We start from the raw sequence: 23,129 nt of genomic DNA, 5'->3' as shown, positions 1-23,129 counted from the left end.
ATAAAAATAAGAAATAATTTCTTTCATATTCAGTCTGCTAGACCACAAGTACCAAACATGTTTGGAAACAGCTCATTTTTATTAATCTAAAAATGTAACAAACTACAGGGTGTTACATTCAAACCAATTCGCGCTAGGCAATAAGTATTTTTTATAATTTTGTTAATTTAACTAATAAAGAATGTTACGCGTTACTTTATGAGCACACACAAAACTATTGTATTTTTGTCCACCCTGTACCAATTAGAATCAACATGTGATACATTTTTGGAATCAGCTCAGCTAGACTAATCGGAAAATTGAGACGAAATGGGGGTGTTCCATGTATAAAAAAAATGACGGTGACGTCATTACCCAAAAGTAATTCAACCTATATATTAGATTATTATTTTGAAATACGGTAAATTGAAATGAAAAATCGACGTGTTTCAGGATTATTTCTTAAGATGGTCTGTTTAGCTAAAAATGAATTTGTTCCATACTTTACGGACACATTGTATAAACTATGATCTTACCTACTTAAATTTACTATAAAAGTTGAACCTTTCTCTTGATCCGATGGGATCGGAAGTGTTTAGGAAATCACTGAGGATGGATATTTCAAGGGAAAAAAATCTCATTTATTCCGAGGACAATTCCCAGAAGGAAAAGATCGTACATAATAAGATCAAATACATTTCATTATAAATCTTTTAATATAAAACAATATAAAATTAATTGAAACTATATAAATTCTAATATTATACACGCAGTTATTCAATAAACTCAAAATATTACATATATCTATATTACACTCCTCTAACAAGATCTCTACATAACATCTTTATAAAAATACTTTTTTCAAGTAAAATGTACAATTTCCTCCTAGTTATTTTAAAAGTTACATTCTCAACAAAATTCATATTTCATTTTATGTACTTCTCTTGTTGAGACCAAATCCAAGAATTATTAACAAATTTTTGCCATAGCGCTTATTCTGCCCTCATATTCACTTAAGTCCTATTCAATTAATTGAAATCTAGCTAGCAATTGGTTATCTATTAAAAGCTACAATTAGTGAGAAAAAATATAAGCCGACTGTTGATGAAGTTAACTAATTTATTCGAAGATGATATTGAGTATTGCTTTGTTATGTATTGAAATTTACCCTGAAATCTACATGCGTTTTTGATTATATAGACGTATCAGGGAAATAGGTTCATCATTGCATTCTTGTGGTGTGATATCGTTGGATTATTATAAAGCTCTTAATTTTATGATATGATTTAGTTTACTCTTGACAATTTGAAAAAAAAAATATTGACTCAGAGAGAGTTGAATATCAAGAAAAACCGTTTTTTCAATAAAATATTCGATGTTCGTGGAAAAATATGATTGATGATTAACTTCAATAATAAAGACCACGAAAAATCACATATTCAGTATTAATTTCTTCTTTTTATCAGAAATTATTTCAACTTTCATATGAAATTAGTACCTACAAATGTAAACAACTCAAAAATTCAAAATAGATGCGTCTCGATAGAATTGAAATCAACATCTATTTAAGTAGAAGCAAATAAACTACATATTTGATGACTTCTTCCCAGAATTAATTTTCGAATACCTATCTACTATTATCGACTTTCTACCAAATATCGTGAAAAGCTATTTATTGCTTGAAATAAGCATTCTGCTCGAGGTAGAAATAATGGCGTAGGTAATTAATTAAATGTGATCACTTAATTTCCCTTAGCGAATATAATGAACTTCCGCAATAGGTACCAAAATATGTATACCTAACCAGGAGCGTTTGCAACAAGCAACGGAATTCAGATTCTACACGCTATACTTGTATTATACAAAAGTATTGATTATGTGTTTAGATAACGAGGGCACATACCTCAAGGGTGTTTCTGGAATTTGGTCTTGAATACATTTTGTCGTATTGACAAATAACAATTCACATCGTACACAATACTCAAATATAGCCGTTCCTAAATGTTAGTGAGGAAATGTTTTCTCATCATACAAGCTCTGCGAACTCTGATATTTTCGCAATTAGAGTGCACAATGTATAACACGCAGTATATTTCCATACATCAACTAAGTATGCGCCTCTGAAATATTTTTATTACACTGCCTTATACTTCTTTTTCCTTTCCGACTAAAATTGAGAAAACGAAAATTCAGTCTAACACGACTAATAGAAAAAATAACATTTTTCATTTACATATACTAGGGATTTGATTAACAAGCAACAATTGTCTAACACCAATACTTAACAGATAAATCGAAAATTTAAGTTGAACTGTTTCTTTTCGAATTTTTATAAAATTCAATCTTTTTTTTTAATTTGGAGTACTATCAGTGGTTGAACCTTCTTCATGAGATATTAACTATCCGATTATTAAAATATTTTAAAAGGCAGTGTTGTCTTATTTTGATTCTTGAAAAAATATAGAAACAATGATGAAAAATTCAGTTTGGAAGATTGAAATAAGAGAAGGGATCTCTTTACTATCTCTATGGAAGAAGAGTAGAAGAAGGTATATTACACCGCTGAGACTCAAAAACAAAATTTAAAAAGGAATTAAGAGAAGAGAATGTAATAATCAATGGCTAGCAGGCGCCCACATCAAAATCTTCGGTAACTCAGGTTTCCTCACTAAAAGGCATCAAGAGATACATCTTTCAATTAATGAGTCAAAATTCCATTCAAAACTATTATTTTTAGATGAAACTCTCCTATTTGAAGGCATAAGTATTGTCTGCAGTAAAGACTTTCCACTGAAGGTAATGAAAAGTTGTTAATATACGAGACGAATCAAGTTTTGATTGAATATCTCCAGGAAAATTTTCAAAAATTCATTGGTTTTTTTATAATTTTGGCTCGTATTCAAAATAATCACATTTTCTAAAAAGAATCATATAATTATCAGATGATTCCGTTAATATCCAAATTATTCTTCTTATTCGCATTATATTATATATATAGTGTCCCTGTTTATTTTTATATTGTCGTTTGCATAGATGTGGAAATATAAGGCAGTTGCTTTTACATAAAATTCAAGCTCCTGATATATGTTGAAGAATGTGTTCAAAAGAAGCTACATCCGACTGATTCATATTTAATTTTTAACAATTCGGTTTTTCAATCAAACTCCTGCTGCATCATATGAGGCTCTCCGTTGATTTTTTTTTTTTTGTTGTACAGCACAAAATCATAAACATTTGTTTAATTGATGACGAATCATGCATTCAATTCAATTACATTGAAAACAAAGAAGCGATTCGTTATATTGTGATATTCCATACATCATTGCACCTTTCGAAGCAGTCTTATGAAAATCAATTAAATATCACGCAGTTCTGGAAATAATTTCAATTTCAATAGCGAAAATAGATTCAAATTTTTGATATGTTCTTCCATCGGCTTATCACACTTAGAAGCAAGTTATCAGGTTCTATTGTGTGAATCTTAAATTATTTAATTTATTTGACTAAAATCACTAGAATGTAGTATATTTTTTTGAACATAATTGATTTTACTTCATAATGAGTATATTTACAATATCCAATTCAAAATACACACCTATTTACACCGAACACATTGTCGTTAAAATGATTTTTTTGATTGTAAGCAAAGCAGTAATTTGCAATATTTTTTTTATATGATTATTGAATGTATGGAGGTTAACTCGGCCTGGTGTTATGTTGCTAGGATGTATTAAATAAAAATATTCAGATTGTTTTTCAGAAGACAAACTTCAGGCACAATGTTTGATGTGAAGATCGAACTGAATTCTTACATAGGCCTTATTGCTGCAATATCAGAAGTATAACTAGTTGTATGTCGAAGATCCACATCTATCCCAAGTGAACCATCACTGAGGTCTTGGATTCTAGGCCTTCTACCTCTTTTGTGGTGTGTAGTAGGATGACAACGACAGTCACAATGCATTACACATAATGCAACCGAAGTAGCTAATGTGATTACGAAAGGAACAGCAAAATAATGAATGATTATAGCAACCTGTTCGTCTTTTTCATAGTGAGATAGAACAACAGTACGATTAATTTTGGAATGATAACACGGGAATTCAGTACCTTCAATACCGTATGTTTCTGTAAAATTAGCACAAAGAACACTAGGTGGATACCCGCACCCTTTGATATTCACAAGAAGTACAGCATCGTCCGTTTGATTCTGTGAGGAAGTAATTGGAGATGACTCGTTGTAACTTACATAGATATGAGTACAATGGTAGGCATCACTAGTGCAGCCCTCTCTACAAGAGCTCCATGAACAATTCGCCAACCCAGTCAGTTTTTCCATTCGCGTGGTAATACAAGTAACTGGTTCTGTTACAAAATTCGACACCAGCGTTGAAATGGCAGGGTCGACATACAGAGGCACAAGGAATAGCAGCGAGGATCCAGCTGACAGTGAAATGACGGCTAGAACTGCAGTTGAATAGAACAAAGCCTGCTCACGACATGATCTGCCAGCTATTGGTTTCACAACCTTTTTTTGGGCTGTTAGTTCGGCTAGTTTGCGTTTTCGTAACTCCTCTTGTTGATCTAGGAGCAGTTCCGAGCTGCTGCTCCGCATTTTTACTAAGACATCACCCGGATTTTTCAAGTTCGACGTTCATTGTTGTGACACAACGACTGAAAGAACAGGCGTCCGGCCTTCTGCAGCGACGCTCTCGACGCCATGCGCCGACAGTCCCAATCATCCTCGAGCCGACCTACTAAATTATATTTATCCCCAAGAGGGATACCTATTCCCCGAGATCAGGTATCAATTTCATTATATTCGATAAATACACGAACAAACCAACTTCAATTATAAATCAACAGTATTCCCTTGATAAAGTTCGTCTTACATTCGAATTCAACGAGAAAATTATTAAATTCCAAGCAGATAGTAGTTTTTTCACTTCAAATTTTAATAATCTCCCAAATACGTGTTAAATTTTTCGCAGAAACCAAACGAGTGATAGATCAAAATATCCTAAATATCCCTATATGCTAATAAAATATTTTAGAACGAAAAAATTCCCTTCTTAAAGAAGTATATCCTAAAATTCGAAGATCAAAGCCTACAAGATCTCTAGAAGCTCTCGTACGCATTCACAGTATTCATCGTGGTGTCCGATAACCACATCGCAGCGCATGCGTGCTTCGTACAGTGTCGAGCATCAATACACTTGACCATTGTAATCATTATTAGCTCAGGGTGTTTGCTCTGAGGATTTGTCAAGGTCCATTTACCTTTGACCGTTTTATAAATTTTGGTTATATGCGTGTGCAAACATTCAATATATTCGTGACAAGAAAAAATATCGATATTTCGCTGTCTGGGTATCAAGGGATTTGTTGTATTTCTCGAATTTCTCCCTAAAGACAATAGTTGGAAAACCTTGAGCGATTATATCTCTTTTATGTTTATATCTAACTTTTCTGAAACGCAAGTTACCAAACAATTATATTATGTGGTATGCATTTAAAAATAACAATTCATGACAATTATAAAAAATTGTGCCTTACTCCACTGGTCCACAAAATTGATTATTTGCAATGCTTTGAATGGGTTTTGACTTTTATAGCCTGATAAAAATCTTACGACCTATTGTTTCTTTTGTCAATAAAAAAGCAATCACAGAACAAATATTCTTTATTGGCAAATTGAGAAATAAGGGACGACTTGATTCAAAAATTAACTATCTGATAAATATTTCAACTCATTTGTAACTAGTTCTGTATCACAGTAACAAAATACAAAAATTAACATGGAATGGACTGGAAATTCAAGTGAAAACATCTTTGATATTCTGGAACTGTTGTACTGCTAAATCCACAGGAAGATCAAACTTGTAACCAGTTAGAGTATCCAAACTACTCAAGCTGTCTTTGAACCCTAAAAGTTCAAAAATTTGATTAAAATTAATCCTTTACTAAAAAGCATAAAGAAATATTGCACCAAATATAAAAACACTGCAAACTTTACATTATGGTTTAGTATTTTCTATTTCAATGCTAAATATCTGGATGTGCCAGAAAAATATAAACGTTTATTATTATTGAAAGACTAAACCATAATATATACCAAAACCTCAAGGAAATAAGGTCAAAATAAATACTAAACAAATATTAGATATAAACAAAAAAACTATGGGAAATTGTTCCAAAAGCTCCATTATTTACAGGGTGTTCCTAAAATGAAGGTACAAACGAAAATGAGAGATAATAAAAAAAGGTCCTATGAACTCTGTTTTTAAGATACAGGGTGCTTCTTGTAGACCTATTTTTATGTGATAATTATAGGAATTTATCAAATCTATATGAATCATTGCTACAGATTGGAGAAATAAACACCAAAAATAATAATTAATCTATGAAAAAAAATCAAACTCTAACACCCTATGTCTCAAAAACAGTGTGTTTGCGTCCCTATGTTCATAAGACTTTATTTTCTTAAAATTATCCAAGGAATCGCTCATTTTCGTTTGTAGGATCACTCCCTGTATATTTACATAGTTATTGGTTAGTATCCCAAACCAGTTAAAAAAAAAACCTAAATTTCAAACTCGCCTTCATGAGATAATCCACATTTTGTAGGATTGTGCAGGACCCCTTCGAGTAATTTTAGTCACAGAAGCTGACAAGCTTTTATGAAGTACAGCTTTCGATTGAACCAAAATTCAATTATCTTGGCAATCATGTACTAACTAGGATCTCTTTTATGAGGATCAAAAAAAATTATGTTTTATAATGACAACACTTATTATATTCACCTGTTTTAGCCACATAACTCCAGGGATGGTAATGCGCCCTTATCAGTGGTTTACACTGAAAAAAGTGGTTCAACCAGGATACCATTTTGTTGGCACTGAAAAGTCAAGATTTGTATATAGAATTTCCGACAAGAAACTAAACTTACTTCAGCCCGGCACAAATGAAGGCCTTGAAATGGGAATCATTACTTCTTTTGTATCTGGAATGAGTAGAAATTATACTTCCTATAGCACTTAGCATTGTCTGCTTGCTGTTTATGGGAGAAGATCCTGCAATATCTAAATTGAAACTTTGGGAAAGTTTCCTTGCAGGAGTCGAGTTGAAGTTTTCTCCATTTTTTAGATGATAATACTCTAGGATTAATTCCCAGGCATGAATCTGTGTCTGATCTGTTGATCCCCTTCTTGGAAAGCACCCTATAAATGGAACAATACTCGAGGAATTATTAGAAGCTATGCAACCATGTTGCATTAAATCACGGATGCTGGTAGCTAAATATTTTCGTACAGCTCTTGTTAGTTGAACATTGCATTTAACACCACCCGTTTCTGAATCACTACTGTATTCCTCTTGAGTAAGCTTCTGTTTTTCACTTTGTATAACCAATTCCCTCACATGGGAAATTGCCATTTCCAGTTTGGCACGAAGATCCCTGAAAAGTAAACATACACTAAACATTAGAATCATAATCCAAGTAATGAATAGCCTAACCCATAATGATTCACTTTGGTATTCTTCAGATCATTCTTCCTGAACTTTTGAGTCCCACAGCCCAGTTGAAGTACTGCAAACATTTGAAGCAAAGTTGCAGTTCGTTGTATCAGACCTATAGTGTCACTACTGAATGGTTTTTTGACAGAGTGATATGAACAGCCACATGAACACTTAGTTTGCTTAGTGTCAGTTTGTAAGTAGCTTATGAAACGTTCCAGATCAGCTACTTGTGTTTTCAGTTGAGCGACAAGATGTTCCTTCACTCTTAACGGACTTACAAGTTGATCTAATGCCAGATTAATTTGTTCTTTCACATCAGCAGGTGTCATCTGAAATATATTTTTATTATTCATTTGGGAATTGAATATGGAGATTTTATTAACACTTGCCTGAAGGTATTTCTGTTCATCAATCTCAAGGTTCATTCTTGTTTTAAGCTCATTTAAAATGACCCTTTGCCTTTCAAGTACCACATCCTGTGGAACAGCAGAGTCCCCATTCTCGAAGGCATATTGTTCCAATTCTCTGAGTTGAGACTTCAGTCTATCAATCAGTTCTCTTTGCTGAGTCCGCCTCAGCCGAACAGCCTCTGCAAGACTAGCTTCGTCCATTCTTTCTTGCACAAGTCCAACATCTGGAATACCACGAAAGGCAAATTCTTCTAAAGATTTGAGCAATTCTTCTCTATCTTCAGGTGGAGAACTCACAACTTGTTTCAGACGAAATTGCACCTATGTATAAAGAGCTTGGCTAAACACAAACAATTTGAAAAAATATACTAGAACTTACCTGTGCAAAATGAGTAGTTAATGCAAACAAGGATGAATTGAGTAATTCTTGTTCTTCTTCAAGACTTTGTATTTTTTCTGCATTGGAACTGTAAAAATTTGTGGTCAATATTTCTTACAGAAATTGACTTCCATAAGGTGAGAATAACTCAAACACATATTTAGGAAGCAATATAACATAATTGAATATGTTAATAAAAATAGCGAATATCGCCACAGACAAAAAGGTACAAAAGGTAATTAATATTCTGAGAAATTCCACTCAAAAATAGATATCAGCACGGGATATCAAATCACAAAAAAGTGCACCAATTATACTCATAAGTTCACTTACTGATCACAACAATGGTATCCAAATTTCTCCATTGCATTTGATTCAATATCTTGATCATTTGGTGCTCCGAGAGGATCCCATCTTTTTCCCGTGGGTTGGTCCTCTAAAGAAGGTTCAGAAGAATACATACTTTCTTGACCATCCATGTCAATAGTTGTATGAACCAATAATTCAATATTGAAGGATGGAAATTAAATTAAAAATCAAAGTACATGTTAAACGACAGCATTGAATTTTTTTCATTATGTTTTTCACATATTTCTACAGAAATCTCGAATAATGTAAACACGAAATGAAAAGAAATACGAATTCTTAAAAGGAATGATAGGACAGAGGGTAAATATCACAGAAAACGAACTCGAGTAAATAAATATATATATACATAAATTTTCCTACAGATTTTCCACTATCGATATTTTATGGTTCTTGATTACGAGGCGTCCATAGAGGAAGGAAAAATCATCAAAGAAAATCCTGAAAAGAATAACGTCTCCATACAAGCAAAGTAAAAAATATATATTTTTTTACATTTGGTCAATTTTTCTCATTGCCCTCGCTCATTTATTCGATAAGTTTATTGTGTACAGGCACACGGTTTCTTCTGACACTTTTCTAAGTCTTAGCTGAGCCAAATGGATCAAAGGTGAAGAAAAAGTAGAGCTAATAAATAAAATACAAAACGAACTACTTCATTATAAATATAAAGTTTTGTCGATATGTTTTCATCGGATTTTTTCCGATATGTCACTTTTCATGTTTCCTTTGTGATTTTCCACAATTCTTATTTATCCATCTAAAATTTTCTAACTGAAAGTCTCATAAAATGCGAAACAAAGCAATATTTATCGACAGTTTTCCATTTTTTCCTTTATTTTTGGAAAAAATTGAATGATGGGTTATGATCATGGCTGAATCAAACATTAATAGCAATGATTTTCATACTGCAATTTTCAGGGAAATTTACAAAAACACTTGGCTCAAAAAAGTATCCTCGCATTCGAAAAAGGTGCTCCTGTATATTAATTTTTTGTTTGTTCAACTCCATATATTTTTATTTTTAGAAAAGAGAAAGGCTGTGGATAGTATTTTGTGTTCATGATGATGTGAATGCATTTCTGGAAGCATACTCTGATAGTAAATGTGCTATATTACATAAACCGTGTCAATACTTTTTTTTGAACACAACACAGCATGTTACTTCTTCTATATGTCCTAATAACCAAGAATATGAATTTTGTATTACTTTACACAATGAAATTCTTAGATTGGCAGCTCCTTCTCAAGATGTTATGCATGAATGGGTTGAAATCTTACGTAATAAATTGAAAGAGATGAAAATATTATGTCCTTTGGAAAATCTATATACAAAGTTACCTGAACCAAAAAATGGTCTTCCATTATTATCAACAAGAGATCCAAACTCTCCTTTGCCTCCACCCCCTATGGGTACAAGAAGTGACCTTACAAGAATGATTAATGATGCACCTGGCTCCTCTGGTCATTCTAGAGTTACAAATACACCATCTAGAAGAAGGTAAGCAGCAACATTCACTAAATCCTCAACTTAATATGAACTAAAGTTTCTTCATTTACAGATCTGAGTCCAGTTCTTCATGTGATAGTTTTAGTATTTCACAAAATGCTCATGAAAATGATGTTTTCAATTTTGAAAATTTGAACAGACTATTAGATAGTCCTCCACTATCTGCTCCTGCTAGTATGAATCACTATGAACCTGTCTTCCAAGTACCTTCTTCTCCAGGTAAATCATCATAATATGTAATTATCTGAAAGTTCAGACTTATCAAACCAATAGTATTTGTTTTTATTCATTCATTTGAATTTAAGGTCCTTCGTCTAGACCTGAAATAGATTCCCAAAATAGAATGGTGGCCACTAGTTGTACAAGGTTTTTAATGCCACCACCAAGACCATATAAAACACTTAGAGAGCAGCAAGTCCAACAATTACAAAATGAAATAAAACATCCATGTGGCGTTAGACTACAACTAAGGAGACGAGACTGTTTAAATGCAATAGCTTTTGTAGATGCCTTAGATTCTGTATGGTAAGTTTGAAAACTCAAGTTTATGAAATTTATCTTCATTTTCACAATTTCAAGGATTTGTGGGTGGAAACAGAAGGAACATCCAATGCTCTACAATGCATTACACATTGGTGATCAAGTTATGAGTGTTGAAGGAATGGTAGTGAAAACTGCATATCAAGTCAGAAGGATACTTAAAAGTCACAGTGCTATCTATGTGAGTCAAATGTTTTATAAACTGCACCCTCTCCTTAAATATTGAATGTTCCAGATCAACATTATAATTAAAAGGATTCCATTCGGTAAAGTTTTTGTAATCCATCGAGAAATTGAAGGACAGCCGCTTGGTATAATTCAAGAGAATAATACAGCTGTCATTGAAACTGTCCAAGCTGATAGTTTGGCAGCTAAATACGGATTGCCTTGTAGAGCGATGACCTGTGATGGCACAGGTTTCACCAATTGGGTTTTAACAGAAATTAATTGCCGTCCTCTAAATTTATATTTCAAGAAAAATCAAGTAAGAGATCGCCTTAACGCAGTGGGTAGAGATATATCCATTCTAGTACAACCTTTGGACCTAGTTAAACAACTCAAAAAAGAATTAAAATCAATTAGAAATTACAAAGAGTATCTTCTTCAATGAGTACAAATAGTAGATTATTCATGTGATTTGAGCAGTATTATGTCCAATTGTGAAATTTCACTAGTTTAATGCTGGCATGATTTGATGAAAAAATGATATGATAAATTTCAAGCAAAAAACACCTGCACAATCTTGAGATAAAAAATAGCTGAGTAATGTACTTGATTGATGGGTAAACAGGCAGTTGCTACTTTAAATAAGACAATCACAGGCAACTTCTTTCGTATAATACACAAATTAAAAAAAAATCATTCAATGGAAACTTAGGTCTGAAAAAATATTCTGTGATTTTAAATATTGCTTTTTGTATTATATACAAATAAAAAAACAGTACATTTATAATTTATGAATATATTTCATCAAAATACATAATAACTAAGCTGTATTTTATTGTAGTTTTTATATGTATTGAAATAAAACATAATATTCAGCAAAAATATATATATATTTTTTTTTAACAACTTCACAATAAAGTAATACATCTGCTGACAATAGTCAGAGAACATGTAACACATACAAACATTTCAATTTAGTCAACGATAATCAAAACACAACATGCAAACTGTAACTTCTGAGGTAGTAATATCAAAAATCCACTTTTGAGTTTTTTCTATTGATAATTATTCATTCAAAATATAAAATCACTTAAATGTGTTCAGAGCCCAAAATTGGATAATCAATTCTTTTTTACTTTTACACTACCTGACCTTTTTAAGGAGATTAGTTCTGTGAAAATCAATGTACCTGCAAAAACAAGGAGAGTACCAAACCAGTGGTACAACGTAAAAGGATTCTTGAAATATACAATTGATATCACCAGAGACATAAATTTCCTCAAGGTTAGAACAAGAGTAACTGTCAATGAAGTACATTCAGTTGTTAGAATATAAACTGAACTTATACAGAAATACTGAGTTATAACGTTGAAGATTAGAAATACCCAAAGTATTGGCATTCCTATTTCAAGGAGAGGAATTTGAACTGATTCCGAGTTATTCGCAATAGAAGCATGCTCCAATATGCTACTTCCATATAAAATGAATCCAGGCAAAGAAAAGAGATGCTGAAACAGAAAATTTCCATTTAACAAGTCAATTTTGAAATATAAACCTAGACAAAAATTTAAATTCAATATGCAACCACAACTTCTTTGAATCAGAACTATAATATACAAAAATACTCACTGTATAATATAAGGCTTCACTTGGAAATTTTCCATGAGTTTTATACAAAGTCTCTTGATAAATACCCATTCGAGCTGACAATAGTAGAGCAGTAGTCAAGAGCACAATTCCTAGTACCCACCAAAAAAAATATGCAGAATCTTCTGCACTATCTGAAGTTATAGGTATGTTTGTATCACAATCAACACATGGCTGAAATTTTTCATTTAATGAAATTTACACTTTGAAATATATTGTCCTTACAGTTTTTGGTTTTTTATTACCCGTTGCTAGAGTACATATTATGATTCCTAAAGTTATCATGATCACAGAAATATATTTGTCCATTGTATACCTCTTCTTTAAAACAATAACACCCATTATTAAATTAGCAATTAAAGATCCCTGAAAAAGTCAGTTATTATCACCAATTCAGGATTAGAAAAATTACACTTACTGCTCTGAAAATCATATGTAATGGAACTGGTATATTAAAGGCAAATGCCCAATTATTAACAACACTTGTAGTGAAGAGCATAACAACTAAAAGCATATATAATTTAATCGGAATTTTCGGTGGAGCCGTACCACACTTAGATGTAAATATAAAACCATGGACTGCTATGAACAAGAACTGTAAAAATGTAATCAAATGTCCTGCTCCTGGATCTAATCTGAAAACGAATATTTGGTGAAATATAAACGATTTTATTGAAGAATACTTACTTTATGATATATTCCAAAAATACATTATTCAGGCCGCAGCCTAATAAAACCATGCAAACTGCATATACGGCTTTACCCTTCATTTTCAATTCTATTTGATAACTGAATGAATTCTAAGTGTGAAATGATTGTATACATATAATGTGTAAAATTGAAACGATAATTTTCAAGTGGGTACTTCAAAAAACTTGAAGGTCATACCTTCAATTTTAATGATTCAGAGAATCCTTGATTTACGGAAAATAGTGCTACGTATGATAATGATAATGGTTTAAAATCCAATCAAATTAAATCCTGAAATTTCATGCAGAAGTGATATAATAGAACTAGAGACGGGAGAGATGGCCTAAAGATTAGACTACGCTGTAGATATGCCAACATCAGCGATAGTGATCCAATATCCAAGTTATACAATCAAAGATTAGAATAAACAAATAGTTGATTCAATTTGGACAAGAAATTATTTTCAAGTTCGTAATCACAGACAAATAGCACAGAATACAGATTAGTAATTGCAGAAAGGTTAGATGTGAAATCACCAATTTTCAATCTAAATTCAGGTTTTTTGTATATAATCATTATTGTTATTATATTTTTTTTTCGCTCTTTGAATTCAATATGTCACAAAATTTTCAACGATTGTTTATTTCTTAATAAATTCATGCTATTCCAAAAATTCAAATATACGACATGTCAACGTAATGCAATATTATTTTATGGTTCGCCTTGTTTTCCATTTGTTTACAACATCTAGGTTAGCTGTATTGTCAGGTTAATTATTGAAACACCTTATGTTGAAATTTTTTTGAAGTAAAATTATTCGTTTGATTGTTGTAGTGTTTGTGATACGGTGTGTTATGTGTCATTTGAATTTTTGATAGTCAATACCAATCACTGTGATATTTAAAACAATTTAATAATGGATGCAAGACTGCTTAAAACATTAATGGAAAAGAAACAAAATGAGACCAGTAATAACCGATTGGAATCGTTAAGACTGCCCCGAGATCTGAGCCTCGGTGGAACCAAACCAAAGAAAATTATTCAACCAAATCTAAATGTTACGAGATCTAAGCAGAAAGCTAAAGAGTAATAATTAAAAACTGAAATGCACATAATCTAATATCATTTGTTTTCAGAAGTACTAAAAAACCGGAGTCAACTAAAAAGGAAAAACCAAAACCACAACCTAGAAAACGATTTTCAGACAACAAGAGATTTGTACAGTCCCAAGGTGTATTTTCTCAAGGTTTTGCACATGATAAAAAAGTCTCAGGATTTGGTAGCAGGACCAAATGTGAAAGCCAACCCTCATCAAGCATGGCAATTCCTACTTTTAGGAAAAATGAATCTGAGGTCAGATTGGGAAAGCTATTGGTCTTTATTTAAATTTTCAATTTATTTGTATATTTTTAGATTGACAGTGATAAAGAAGATGACATGTTCTCCAACTTAACATCAATGAAACTTGAAGAAGATGATGTAAAATGTATTCAAGCTGATGAATGGAATCACAATACTGAATATCATACATTTGATAATTGTAAGTCTTTTCTCTCCTTAAATATTTTATTGAAAATTAAGCTTCATGAGAAGTGTATGAAAAATATGTACCTAGTTTCAATTGGTCAATAGAATGAACTATTTCCCTATTCTTTTCAGTGAAAATGGAAGAAGACAATCATCCATATTTCTGCAAGATGGAGGAAGCTGAAATGAATGCCAAATTAGCACTAATCAAGGTAAGATATTCAATTTAAAGGGAGTCTTAAACACTAACTTGACTATTCTCAATGGTTTATTCAAATACCCCTTTCTATCGTGGGATTTAAAACCTCATGTTAATGAGAAAATTATTAATAACTTTTTCATTTGTCGATAGACCTATATATTTTTGAGTACCTACTAAATTTCAGAAATTAAATTGATAGTAAATCTATTAATCTAAAGATACATTCTACTTTTTTGTTTATAGATGCCACAATCCTTAGCTGGAAGAGTATTGAGCGATAATACAAATGATTCAAAACAGATGCACTACAATTTACGCATGATGACAGAAGGCAAAATAGGATCTCTACAAATAACCCGTTCAGGAAAAATGTACATGAAAATAGGAAATATGAGATATTTGATGGAAGCTATTGATTGTACTGGAGGTTCAGAAATGATAACTTCATACATGGCATCGACATCGGAAGGAAATAAGGCAAAATTTGCAGTTTTAGGAGATATTGAGGGAAGATTTCAACTTGTTCCGCAGTGGACTCGATTGTGAGAATGAACTCAATTTTTGATATTTGTTTATTTTCATGTTATGTGTTATATGATTTCTGGATTTCAAAAAAGTTCTGTAATTGATATGAATTGGATGATTGAGTGTCATTATTCATTTTGCAAAACGCACAATCAACTTGAGTGAAATGTATGTTTGAAATACTAGTTCATAGGCATATGCGAATGGAATATTTTCAATGTTAACTTTTTTACTATAGCATAACATAAGGACTCTGCTAATATTGTGATACAATGAATGTTCGCGCCTCACTTGAAACGAATATCGATTAATATTCTAGATATATCCTTCAATTTTTATTCTTCTAGAATTATACTCACTGTAAAAAGAAGGAAACACCAAAATATCAAGCAATAATTTTTTTGTTATATCAGAAATAAAAGTATTGCATTGTTCAAAATGTTTGATTTTTTCAATAAACTCCACTTTATAATTATTAGCGATAAACCTTATGGGGAAAAATCATACTAATATACAGTTTGAAATCCATTCTCTTTTATAATAGAATTTGTGAATCTACTGAGTCAATGGCACTTTACAAAATATAAACAATAATTATATAAATTTACAATTCATTTAAGTTATTATAACAAAATTTCAAAGTTTTGTGGACATTTAGTTACAAGGAAGCTGTGATTTTGTTTCGTCTGAAGATTTTCAAGATAACTCTTCCTGTCTTGATATTCTTGAAGAACTGTACAGCATCATTGTGTGTCATTTCATGAAAAGAATAACCATTCACTGATATAATTTGATCACCTGTGAAGAAAATTTATATTTACAATATTAATGAGAAATTTTGGGCATATTTTATTTACCTGGAAGAAGATTTCCACAATCAGCAGCCTGGCCATTTTCAAAAATAGTCTTCACAAATATACCCATTGGTCCTCTAACAGAATCCTTTCCTCCAACAATTGAAAACCCTAACGATTTCATTTTGGGGCCCTTTATAAAGGTAACATACAATCCGGTTTCGATAGTATCATAATTGGGTGGTGAATGTGAATAATAATGTTTATTACAATTGTCATTTGAAGGTTTGTGGTTGTCACTGGCAAACAGATTCATCTGCTGTATAGTCTTCTTATCTCTCTCCTCACAAAATGTAACTCTTGTTTCGTCTTCTTCTAAATCTTCTTGTAAACTGGAATTTCTCCAATTCCTATTTTTTGGTTTTATAAATATGAATTGCTTCTTTTCTTTTGCTGTACTTTCTATACAATCCTTTAATTTTACTTTTGATTCGTCATCTGTACATGTTTTGGGAATCCTGAAGTCGCAAAATTTCTTTGAGACTGGCTCAATTTCCTCTTTGTTACAAGATATGTCATTAGATGATTCAGTTTCGTTCGATGTGTTCCCTAGAATATTTCCCAGGGAAATTTTCTGTTCAGTTTCTTTGGGAGCTGCGCATTCGATTTCATTTAATCTAATCCTTTCCTCTCTTTTAACATTTGGGTTTTCTAATTTCAATGAGCTCGTCCTCTTCAAGCCCTTACTTTTGATATCAGAAGAAGATCTGGAGATCAGCAGTTCCAGTTCTCCACCTTTGGGTTCCAACATGTGTTTTTCCGCTCCGGACATCAAATCTTCTATATTTTTACCATTTATTTTCACGATCTCGTCGCCTACTCCCAATTTTCCACTCCTGAAAAAAGCATAACTAAATTTTTGCTCCCTAATTACACTGACAACATACAAATAAGAGCTAGAGAGACGACTAAAAACGTGTTTTTTTTGCTAGACTTAAATGCCCAAGAGTACGAAAAAACAATTAGATTAAATTTTTTTTTACAATTTGTAAATTGTAGAAACAGTCATTTTATTAACAGTCTAAGTTAATATTATTCGGATAATTTTGCCATATCATTTGGCACGAGAAAGTATTCATTATAATTTAATATATGACTTGAATAAATGAACTCAATAACATTTACAGGATAGAAAAAATATACAATTCTCCTTCAAATGAAAACGAAATATTTGTTTTGGAATATCGTTAGGACGTCACATTTCAATATTTTGCTTGAAAAAATACCCTTAAGAGGAAAAATGAACATGAAGATTTAAAATCCTCCATGAATTTTAACAAAACGCGAAAAACTTTATACGCATGCTCCTACCAGAGTCTATTGCAGAATGGACGAGATCTTACACATGCGCCTGAGAAACAGCGTAATGATAATTTGAAAAAATCATAAATTTGATCCATGGTAATCAACTTTAAATATACATTTTTAGTAATAACCAAAATCGAGGAGAATTACCAATTAATAAATTGAAAGAGCTTACCGGAAAGCAACAGAGTCTTCAATAATCTCGGTTATAACAGTGGTGGTAACTTGCCCTTTCTCTTGTTTCACTTCGACCTTAACACCTATTGATTTCAAGTCGGGAACTTTAAATCTCACATACTTAAATTCTCTGGCATATGAACTTTTTGTTCTAGTGATGTGCATCTTGTTCATTCGTTCACAAGTGTCTCTGATATCACCTGAATTTCTATTTTCACACCAATCGACGTTTCTTTTAACGATTCTTTCGTTCCCTTCAAATTCCCTCGTTCGTTTTCCTGATTTCACGTCGGCATCCTGAATGGAAAATTTCGATCTAAAAGGCTTGAAACTGAAGATACCTAGGGACTTAGTTTTCTCTTGGTCTTGTCGGCTAGGTTGTGTTGCAGAATCTGTATCAGCGGTTGGCGAATTTTCTTCGGTGATTCTATGTCTGGCATCAGTCTGATGAAAGGAATTCGAGTACTTGATATTGCCTTTTTTACATCGGTCCAAAGAGGAAATGCTGGTCATCGAAACATCGCTATCATAGTCAGTATCGCTAGTTGTGAATATAGAAGAGTTCGAGGTATTCCGTTTTCGACGTTTGTTCCTGAAAAAATTCGAAATATTCGTCAATGTGCCTGTAGACGAACTTTTCGATCTCATTCTGTCAGATTCGTCTTCGGATTCCGATTTGCTCGAGGATCTCCTAAAAATGTTCATCACCTTGTTGAAATTTGAAATTTTTTTCGGAGGTGGATCTGGCTGTTTTTCCTCCTCGTCATGTGATTCAGTTGGAAAAGTATCCAAAAATGATTTGAATTCTTCTGGATCTGGTTGGATAATCATGAGATAATCCAATAGCTGTTTCTCGCTAAGATTATAGTTTTCTGGGGCCTGCTTTCTTTTAGTTCCTTTTAGTGTAGCCTGTTTTTTATTGGAGTCTGGGTTATCGGTGAGGATTTTATAGTCGTCATATATATTTCGTAGTTCGTCTTTGGTACAAGAATCACAATATTCATCGAATAAACGATGCATTTCACTGATTTCGTCGGTTTTCTTGCTTTTAATGTTTGCATTAGGACTAGTACATATAACATCTGATGATTCATTATTTCGAATCTTGTCAATTGTTTTGCCAACTTTCTTGCTCAACGTTGATAAGCCTGAAAAGTGCAAGTGATAATCTGAAATCTAGAAGACAAATAAACCCAGTGTTCGTTCGATATAAGTAATTGAATGACAAATATTACTTTGTGGCCTGGGAACATTCTTCATTTATATTATATCCATTTCCTGCCCAGGGATAGGAAAAATTTGACTCTTCGGCAATATTATGAATACAGGGGAAAAATATTGCACATGGTTTATAACCGCCTCGACACATGAAGAAAAAGACTGCTAATTTTACACTATGCTTTATAATTTCCTCTTTGAACACGAAAACCAAGACAAAATATATATAAATTATCAATGTGAAAATTTTGAATGGATATTTAGAATCTGGCTCTCAAAAATTCATATCTCCAACTATGGACGCTAGGGCTTTGCTGTGAAAATATTAGGCCAATTGAAAAGTCCCCGGTGCAAAATTGCATGAATTGGGCTTCGAATTGCTTCTGTATCCACCGTATTCGCCAGATCTGGCCCCCAGCGACTATTTCCTGTTCTCAGACCTCAAAAGAATGTTCGCTGGAAAAAATTTAACGCCAATGAAGAAGTAATCGCCGAAACTGAGGCCTATTTTGAAGCGAAAGACAAATCGTACTACAAAAATGGTATCGAAAAGTTGGAAGATCGCTGTATCGCCCTCGAAGGCAACTATATGTTGAATAATAAAATCGAATTTAGCCAAAGGAGTTTGTTTTACTGTGGTAGATCGGGGACTTTTCAATTGGCCTGTTATCATCGCAGCATCATTTCCAATTTTATGATTATGCGTTGAATACTCTGAGAAATGGATTTTTTTAAATTGTTTTGATGATTGCTTTTTTATGTCTGCTTCTCGAGTTAGAAGGATCAATGTAGAATAGGACACGAGTTTTGTACCAAATATCATACCAATAATTTTATAGTTTCCGAGAACGGATTTTCAGAGGGTTTGAAAATTTTTTATCGAACGATACCAAAGGTTTGTTATTGGAAATAATAAATATAAGATACATGGTACTTACTCGAGTTCAGATCCATGATTGGAATTCAAAATAATATCCTGCGTCTCCCCGTTTTACCCAAAGTAGAACTCCTGTAAGATAAACAATTTGTCAGTATGAAATAGAATTTATCTATAGTTCACTGAGTTACAGATTGTGAGTAATTTAAAATGACTAGTGTGTAGCTAACCACATTTGGATTGGAATATAAGTTCAAGAAATTATATGCACATGGTCAGAGATGTAAACAAATAGCAAAACTTTTTTAACTAGCTTATAATGGCATAATTTTTCAATTGCAATCACTTTGATGTGAAAACACATAAAGATGTTAATAGCTTTGAAGTTAAACTAAGTTTTCGAATGATATTAAACATAGTATTTTATGAATTAAATTCGAAATTTGAACATTAGGTGCTCATTACCAATAAATCGAATGAAAGATCATTCGAAAAGCTGGATATAAAATGTTTCATTTTGACTTGACCTTTTGAAAATTTTATAATTATTTCGAGAAAAGTTGCAATTATTGCAATCTGGGTCTAGAGCCAGATACCTAAAGCCTTTCAAGAAAAAGGCATTGTTTTCAACTGTTGATGATTCATCTCTTCGATAAAAACGTCCACATATGTTAGTTTGAAATGAGATAACTTTTACTATTGCAAATTACAAGGAAATTCGATTACATTTCCAAGAATTCCAGATGAAAAATGAACAGGCTGAGGTGAATCACTTATAAGTCTGACTAAATTTGGAATTTGATACACACTTGGAAGTTTATTAATAGGAGAACTGCAAATTTGATTCACTTCCGGTAACCGGAAGCGGTTTAAACGCGATCATATCGGCAAAATTTCTACCTTGAATCTGAGGATGATCCTATCAAACATTTCCACTGTTCGGCATGAGAAAAAGCCAACCCAACCTTTTGAACCTATTAAAATACAGAATTCAGGAATGTGCGCGATTTTAAAATTAAAAAAATGTTGGTTTTTATAATGAAATTCAAAAAAACATCACGAAGCAAATTACAAATGTGGAAGAACAAAGCTTAGGGGTTGGGGTATTAAAAATTCAGAACAGAGTTTTAATAAAAGCATGAAACAGGGTTCGATGGTTTAAATTTGTTTTAATTTTGTGAATTTGATGTTAGGATGTTAGTATAATAATATAATTAGCCTGAATAAAAGACAACTTGAATGAAACGCAAAAACGTTCAATATAAAAACGCGGAAATGAATTTATATTAGATTTGAAAAATTGTTTACATTATAAGCGATTTTTAAATACATCGAGTGCAAATAAGAATTTTGACTAAGTTTTTATTTGTTGTTTCATGGTAGGTATAAATAGAATATTTTGAGTTGAAAAATTAGGGGTTAGGGCATGAGATTAATAATTAAAGAATATGTTGAATGAACCTACGATAATATAAGTGCGAATACGACAGGAAAAAATGTTGACACAAGAACAACTGATAGGAAGTTATTTATACCAATCCATTTTCAACATTAGTAGGAAGTTTGTGTAGGTAGAGTAATCTGGAATTATTAATTTACCTGCCTGCAATATTCACATTTGTTTACCACTCACAATAATATCGAACTGCCACATGTTTTCCATTCACAATACTGCATTGCCACATGTTTTCTACCAATACTGGTCACTCGAAATGATATGACTAAAATTTCCTGAAGAAGTCAATTGTTCGCACAGCTTCCACGATCATAAAAACATTCGCAACTCGCAAGACTTAAAATTTGATTCGATCTAGCTGTTTATTCATAATACAACGGAATGATATTGTGTGTCAATCGCAAATTATTGTTGCGCTTTACAATAATAGCATTTCGGAAACGCGCTTAAAATTTATCAGTAAACTCGTACAATCAATTCATTACTCCCTCCATTGGCGCACTCTGCTACCTACGATGCTATAAAATTGCAAAACGCTCGATATTGAATGTATCTATTGTATTTTTTTCAATATTTTCTCAACCTTGTAACGAGTCTAATTCCTCAATATGTGGGCTTTGTAAAACAAAAATCATTACCTACAGCAACACCTAATTCATTACTGCATTGAATTACCATAGGTGTGTGTATACCCTCAGGAGATATGGCAAATTTTCATTCATAATTTTTTCTTATCTTTCTGCCGAACAATAAGTAATTCAATCTTATCGCCTTTTTCGTATATTGTAAACCTACGAATCGAAGTCTACGGGAACAGTCCAACCAATCACTGTTGAGTATAATAATAAAATTATCGATGTACAAAATTTTAACGTATATCTCAGTGGTAGGATTCAAAATTCGAATTTCAAAAATTCATATCTCCGAAACAATAGCTGATGTGAGATTTTACTTACTTATTCCATGGCTCTACAACCCAGGGAGGGTCTTGGCCGACTGTACAGGGTGTCCCATGAAAGCATCTCGAGAACTATGAAACTTGGAGAAAAAATTTTCAAGGACCCCGATCTATCATATCAACAAGATTGGCCTATGAAGATGTAGGTGCAATGTCTTCCCCCAATTTTCATCATGTGAATCATCTCATCTCTGGGGATTTTTTTTAAGCCTATTTATAGCTAAGTAGGTACTTCCCCGAGTGTTGGGTCATTCAATGTAAGATTTTTCTCCAAAAATGATTATGATTAGCATAATCGCAGCAAGATATATTTTCAATTTTTTGATTATGTGTTGGCAATTTCCCGAGAAAGTATTGGTTTAAATTTTTTTTTCTTTAAAAATTCTTGGATCCTCTAGCTTTTCTTTCAAATTTCAAGCTCTTGTGATTTCCGAAAAAAACTCTGGAAGGCAGAAGAAGAATTCAAAAATTCGGAGCTTTTTAGCCGTGGTCTAGTAGGTTTTCACCCGACGTTTCGCTTACTACTGCGGTAGGCATCTTCAGACTCTGATGATATAAAAACTACTAGACACATCTGTTAATCACCAGAAAACAACAAGATAAATATTCGTCTGAATTCTAAACGACTACGTAGGTATTTTCTAAGGATCTATCTATATTCTAAGGATAAAAAAATAAGTTTGGGCTTTTTCTTGTGTGGCGCCATCTAATGATCCAGCCCATTATCGTTGAATTTCCTAGTGTTGCGTAGACAAAGAGGAGGAAGATCTCTGTTCAATTCAGAACGTAGCTAGAGATAAAATCACCTATAAAGCATTAAGTATGG

At 32.4% G+C, this 23,129-nt stretch overlaps 6 protein-coding genes across 10 annotated transcripts; 2 read left to right on the top strand and 4 right to left on the bottom strand.

The window, feature by feature from the left end:
* Positions 1-618: 618 nt before the first annotated feature.
* LOC123686190 (protein tipE) lies at positions 619-4,687 on the bottom strand. Its single transcript, XM_045626199.1, has one exon. The coding sequence runs from the start codon at positions 4,592-4,594 to the stop codon at positions 3,788-3,790; it is 807 nt and encodes a 268-aa protein (XP_045482155.1). The 5' UTR covers positions 4,595-4,687; the 3' UTR covers positions 619-3,787.
* Positions 4,688-5,644: 957 nt separating this feature from the next.
* On the bottom strand, positions 5,645-9,058 carry LOC123686526 (RUN domain-containing protein 1-like). 3 transcript variants are annotated; one of them, XM_045626732.1, is made up of 8 exons: positions 8,620-9,058; positions 8,287-8,374; positions 7,887-8,228; positions 7,495-7,826; positions 6,929-7,435; positions 6,783-6,877; positions 6,580-6,670; positions 5,645-5,905 (listed from the first exon to the last, which is right to left on the bottom strand). In XM_045626732.1, the coding sequence occupies exons 1-7, from the start codon at positions 8,763-8,765 to the stop codon at positions 6,582-6,584; spliced, it is 1,599 nt and encodes a 532-aa protein (XP_045482688.1). In that variant the 5' UTR covers positions 8,766-9,058; the 3' UTR covers positions 5,645-5,905; positions 6,580-6,581. The 3 variants fall into 3 exon arrangements, with proteins under 3 accessions (XP_045482688.1, XP_045482687.1, XP_045482689.1); XM_045626731.1 differs by lacking the exon at positions 6,580-6,670 and having other exon boundaries at positions 8,620-9,056; XM_045626733.1 differs by lacking the exon at positions 5,645-5,905 and having other exon boundaries at positions 6,580-6,725; positions 8,620-9,057.
* A 261-nt stretch (positions 9,059-9,319) lies between these two features.
* On the top strand, positions 9,320-11,751 carry LOC123686527. Its single transcript, XM_045626734.1, has 6 exons — positions 9,320-9,625; positions 9,681-10,153; positions 10,215-10,381; positions 10,468-10,687; positions 10,742-10,883; positions 10,938-11,751. Exons 1-6 carry the CDS (start codon positions 9,518-9,520, stop codon positions 11,310-11,312), a joined length of 1,485 nt encoding a protein of 494 aa, XP_045482690.1. The 5' UTR covers positions 9,320-9,517; the 3' UTR covers positions 11,313-11,751.
* Positions 11,739-13,692, bottom strand: LOC123686528 (UDP-xylose and UDP-N-acetylglucosamine transporter). The gene is made up of 5 exons (XM_045626735.1): positions 13,202-13,692; positions 12,933-13,149; positions 12,740-12,880; positions 12,497-12,688; positions 11,739-12,375 (listed from the first exon to the last, which is right to left on the bottom strand). Exons 1-5 carry the CDS (start codon positions 13,282-13,284, stop codon positions 11,989-11,991), a joined length of 1,020 nt encoding a protein of 339 aa, XP_045482691.1. The 5' UTR covers positions 13,285-13,692; the 3' UTR covers positions 11,739-11,988.
* A 254-nt stretch (positions 13,693-13,946) lies between these two features.
* Positions 13,947-15,897, top strand: LOC123686529. Its single transcript, XM_045626736.1, has 5 exons — positions 13,947-14,290; positions 14,341-14,557; positions 14,618-14,744; positions 14,864-14,943; positions 15,177-15,897. The coding sequence occupies exons 1-5, from the start codon at positions 14,121-14,123 to the stop codon at positions 15,477-15,479; spliced, it is 897 nt and encodes a 298-aa protein (XP_045482692.1). The 5' UTR covers positions 13,947-14,120; the 3' UTR covers positions 15,480-15,897.
* A 75-nt stretch (positions 15,898-15,972) lies between these two features.
* Positions 15,973-21,789, bottom strand: LOC123686525. 3 transcript variants are annotated; one of them, XM_045626730.1, is made up of 5 exons: positions 21,523-21,789; positions 19,951-20,021; positions 17,793-18,942; positions 16,316-17,148; positions 15,973-16,256 (listed from the first exon to the last, which is right to left on the bottom strand). In XM_045626730.1, the coding sequence occupies exons 2-5, from the start codon at positions 19,964-19,966 to the stop codon at positions 16,117-16,119; spliced, it is 2,139 nt and encodes a 712-aa protein (XP_045482686.1). In that variant the 5' UTR covers positions 19,967-20,021; positions 21,523-21,789; the 3' UTR covers positions 15,973-16,116. The 3 variants fall into 3 exon arrangements, with proteins under 3 accessions (XP_045482686.1, XP_045482684.1, XP_045482685.1); XM_045626728.1 differs by having other exon boundaries at positions 21,489-21,788; XM_045626729.1 differs by lacking the exon at positions 21,523-21,789 and adding an exon at positions 21,355-21,441.
* Between the last annotated feature and the right edge of the window lie 1,340 nt (positions 21,790-23,129).

Source organism: Harmonia axyridis, chromosome X (genome assembly GCF_914767665.1).
Source record: "Harmonia axyridis chromosome X, icHarAxyr1.1, whole genome shotgun sequence".
Taxonomy (NCBI): Eukaryota; Metazoa; Arthropoda; class Insecta; order Coleoptera; family Coccinellidae; genus Harmonia; species Harmonia axyridis.
This window is presented reverse-complemented; position numbering and strand designations above follow the sequence as displayed.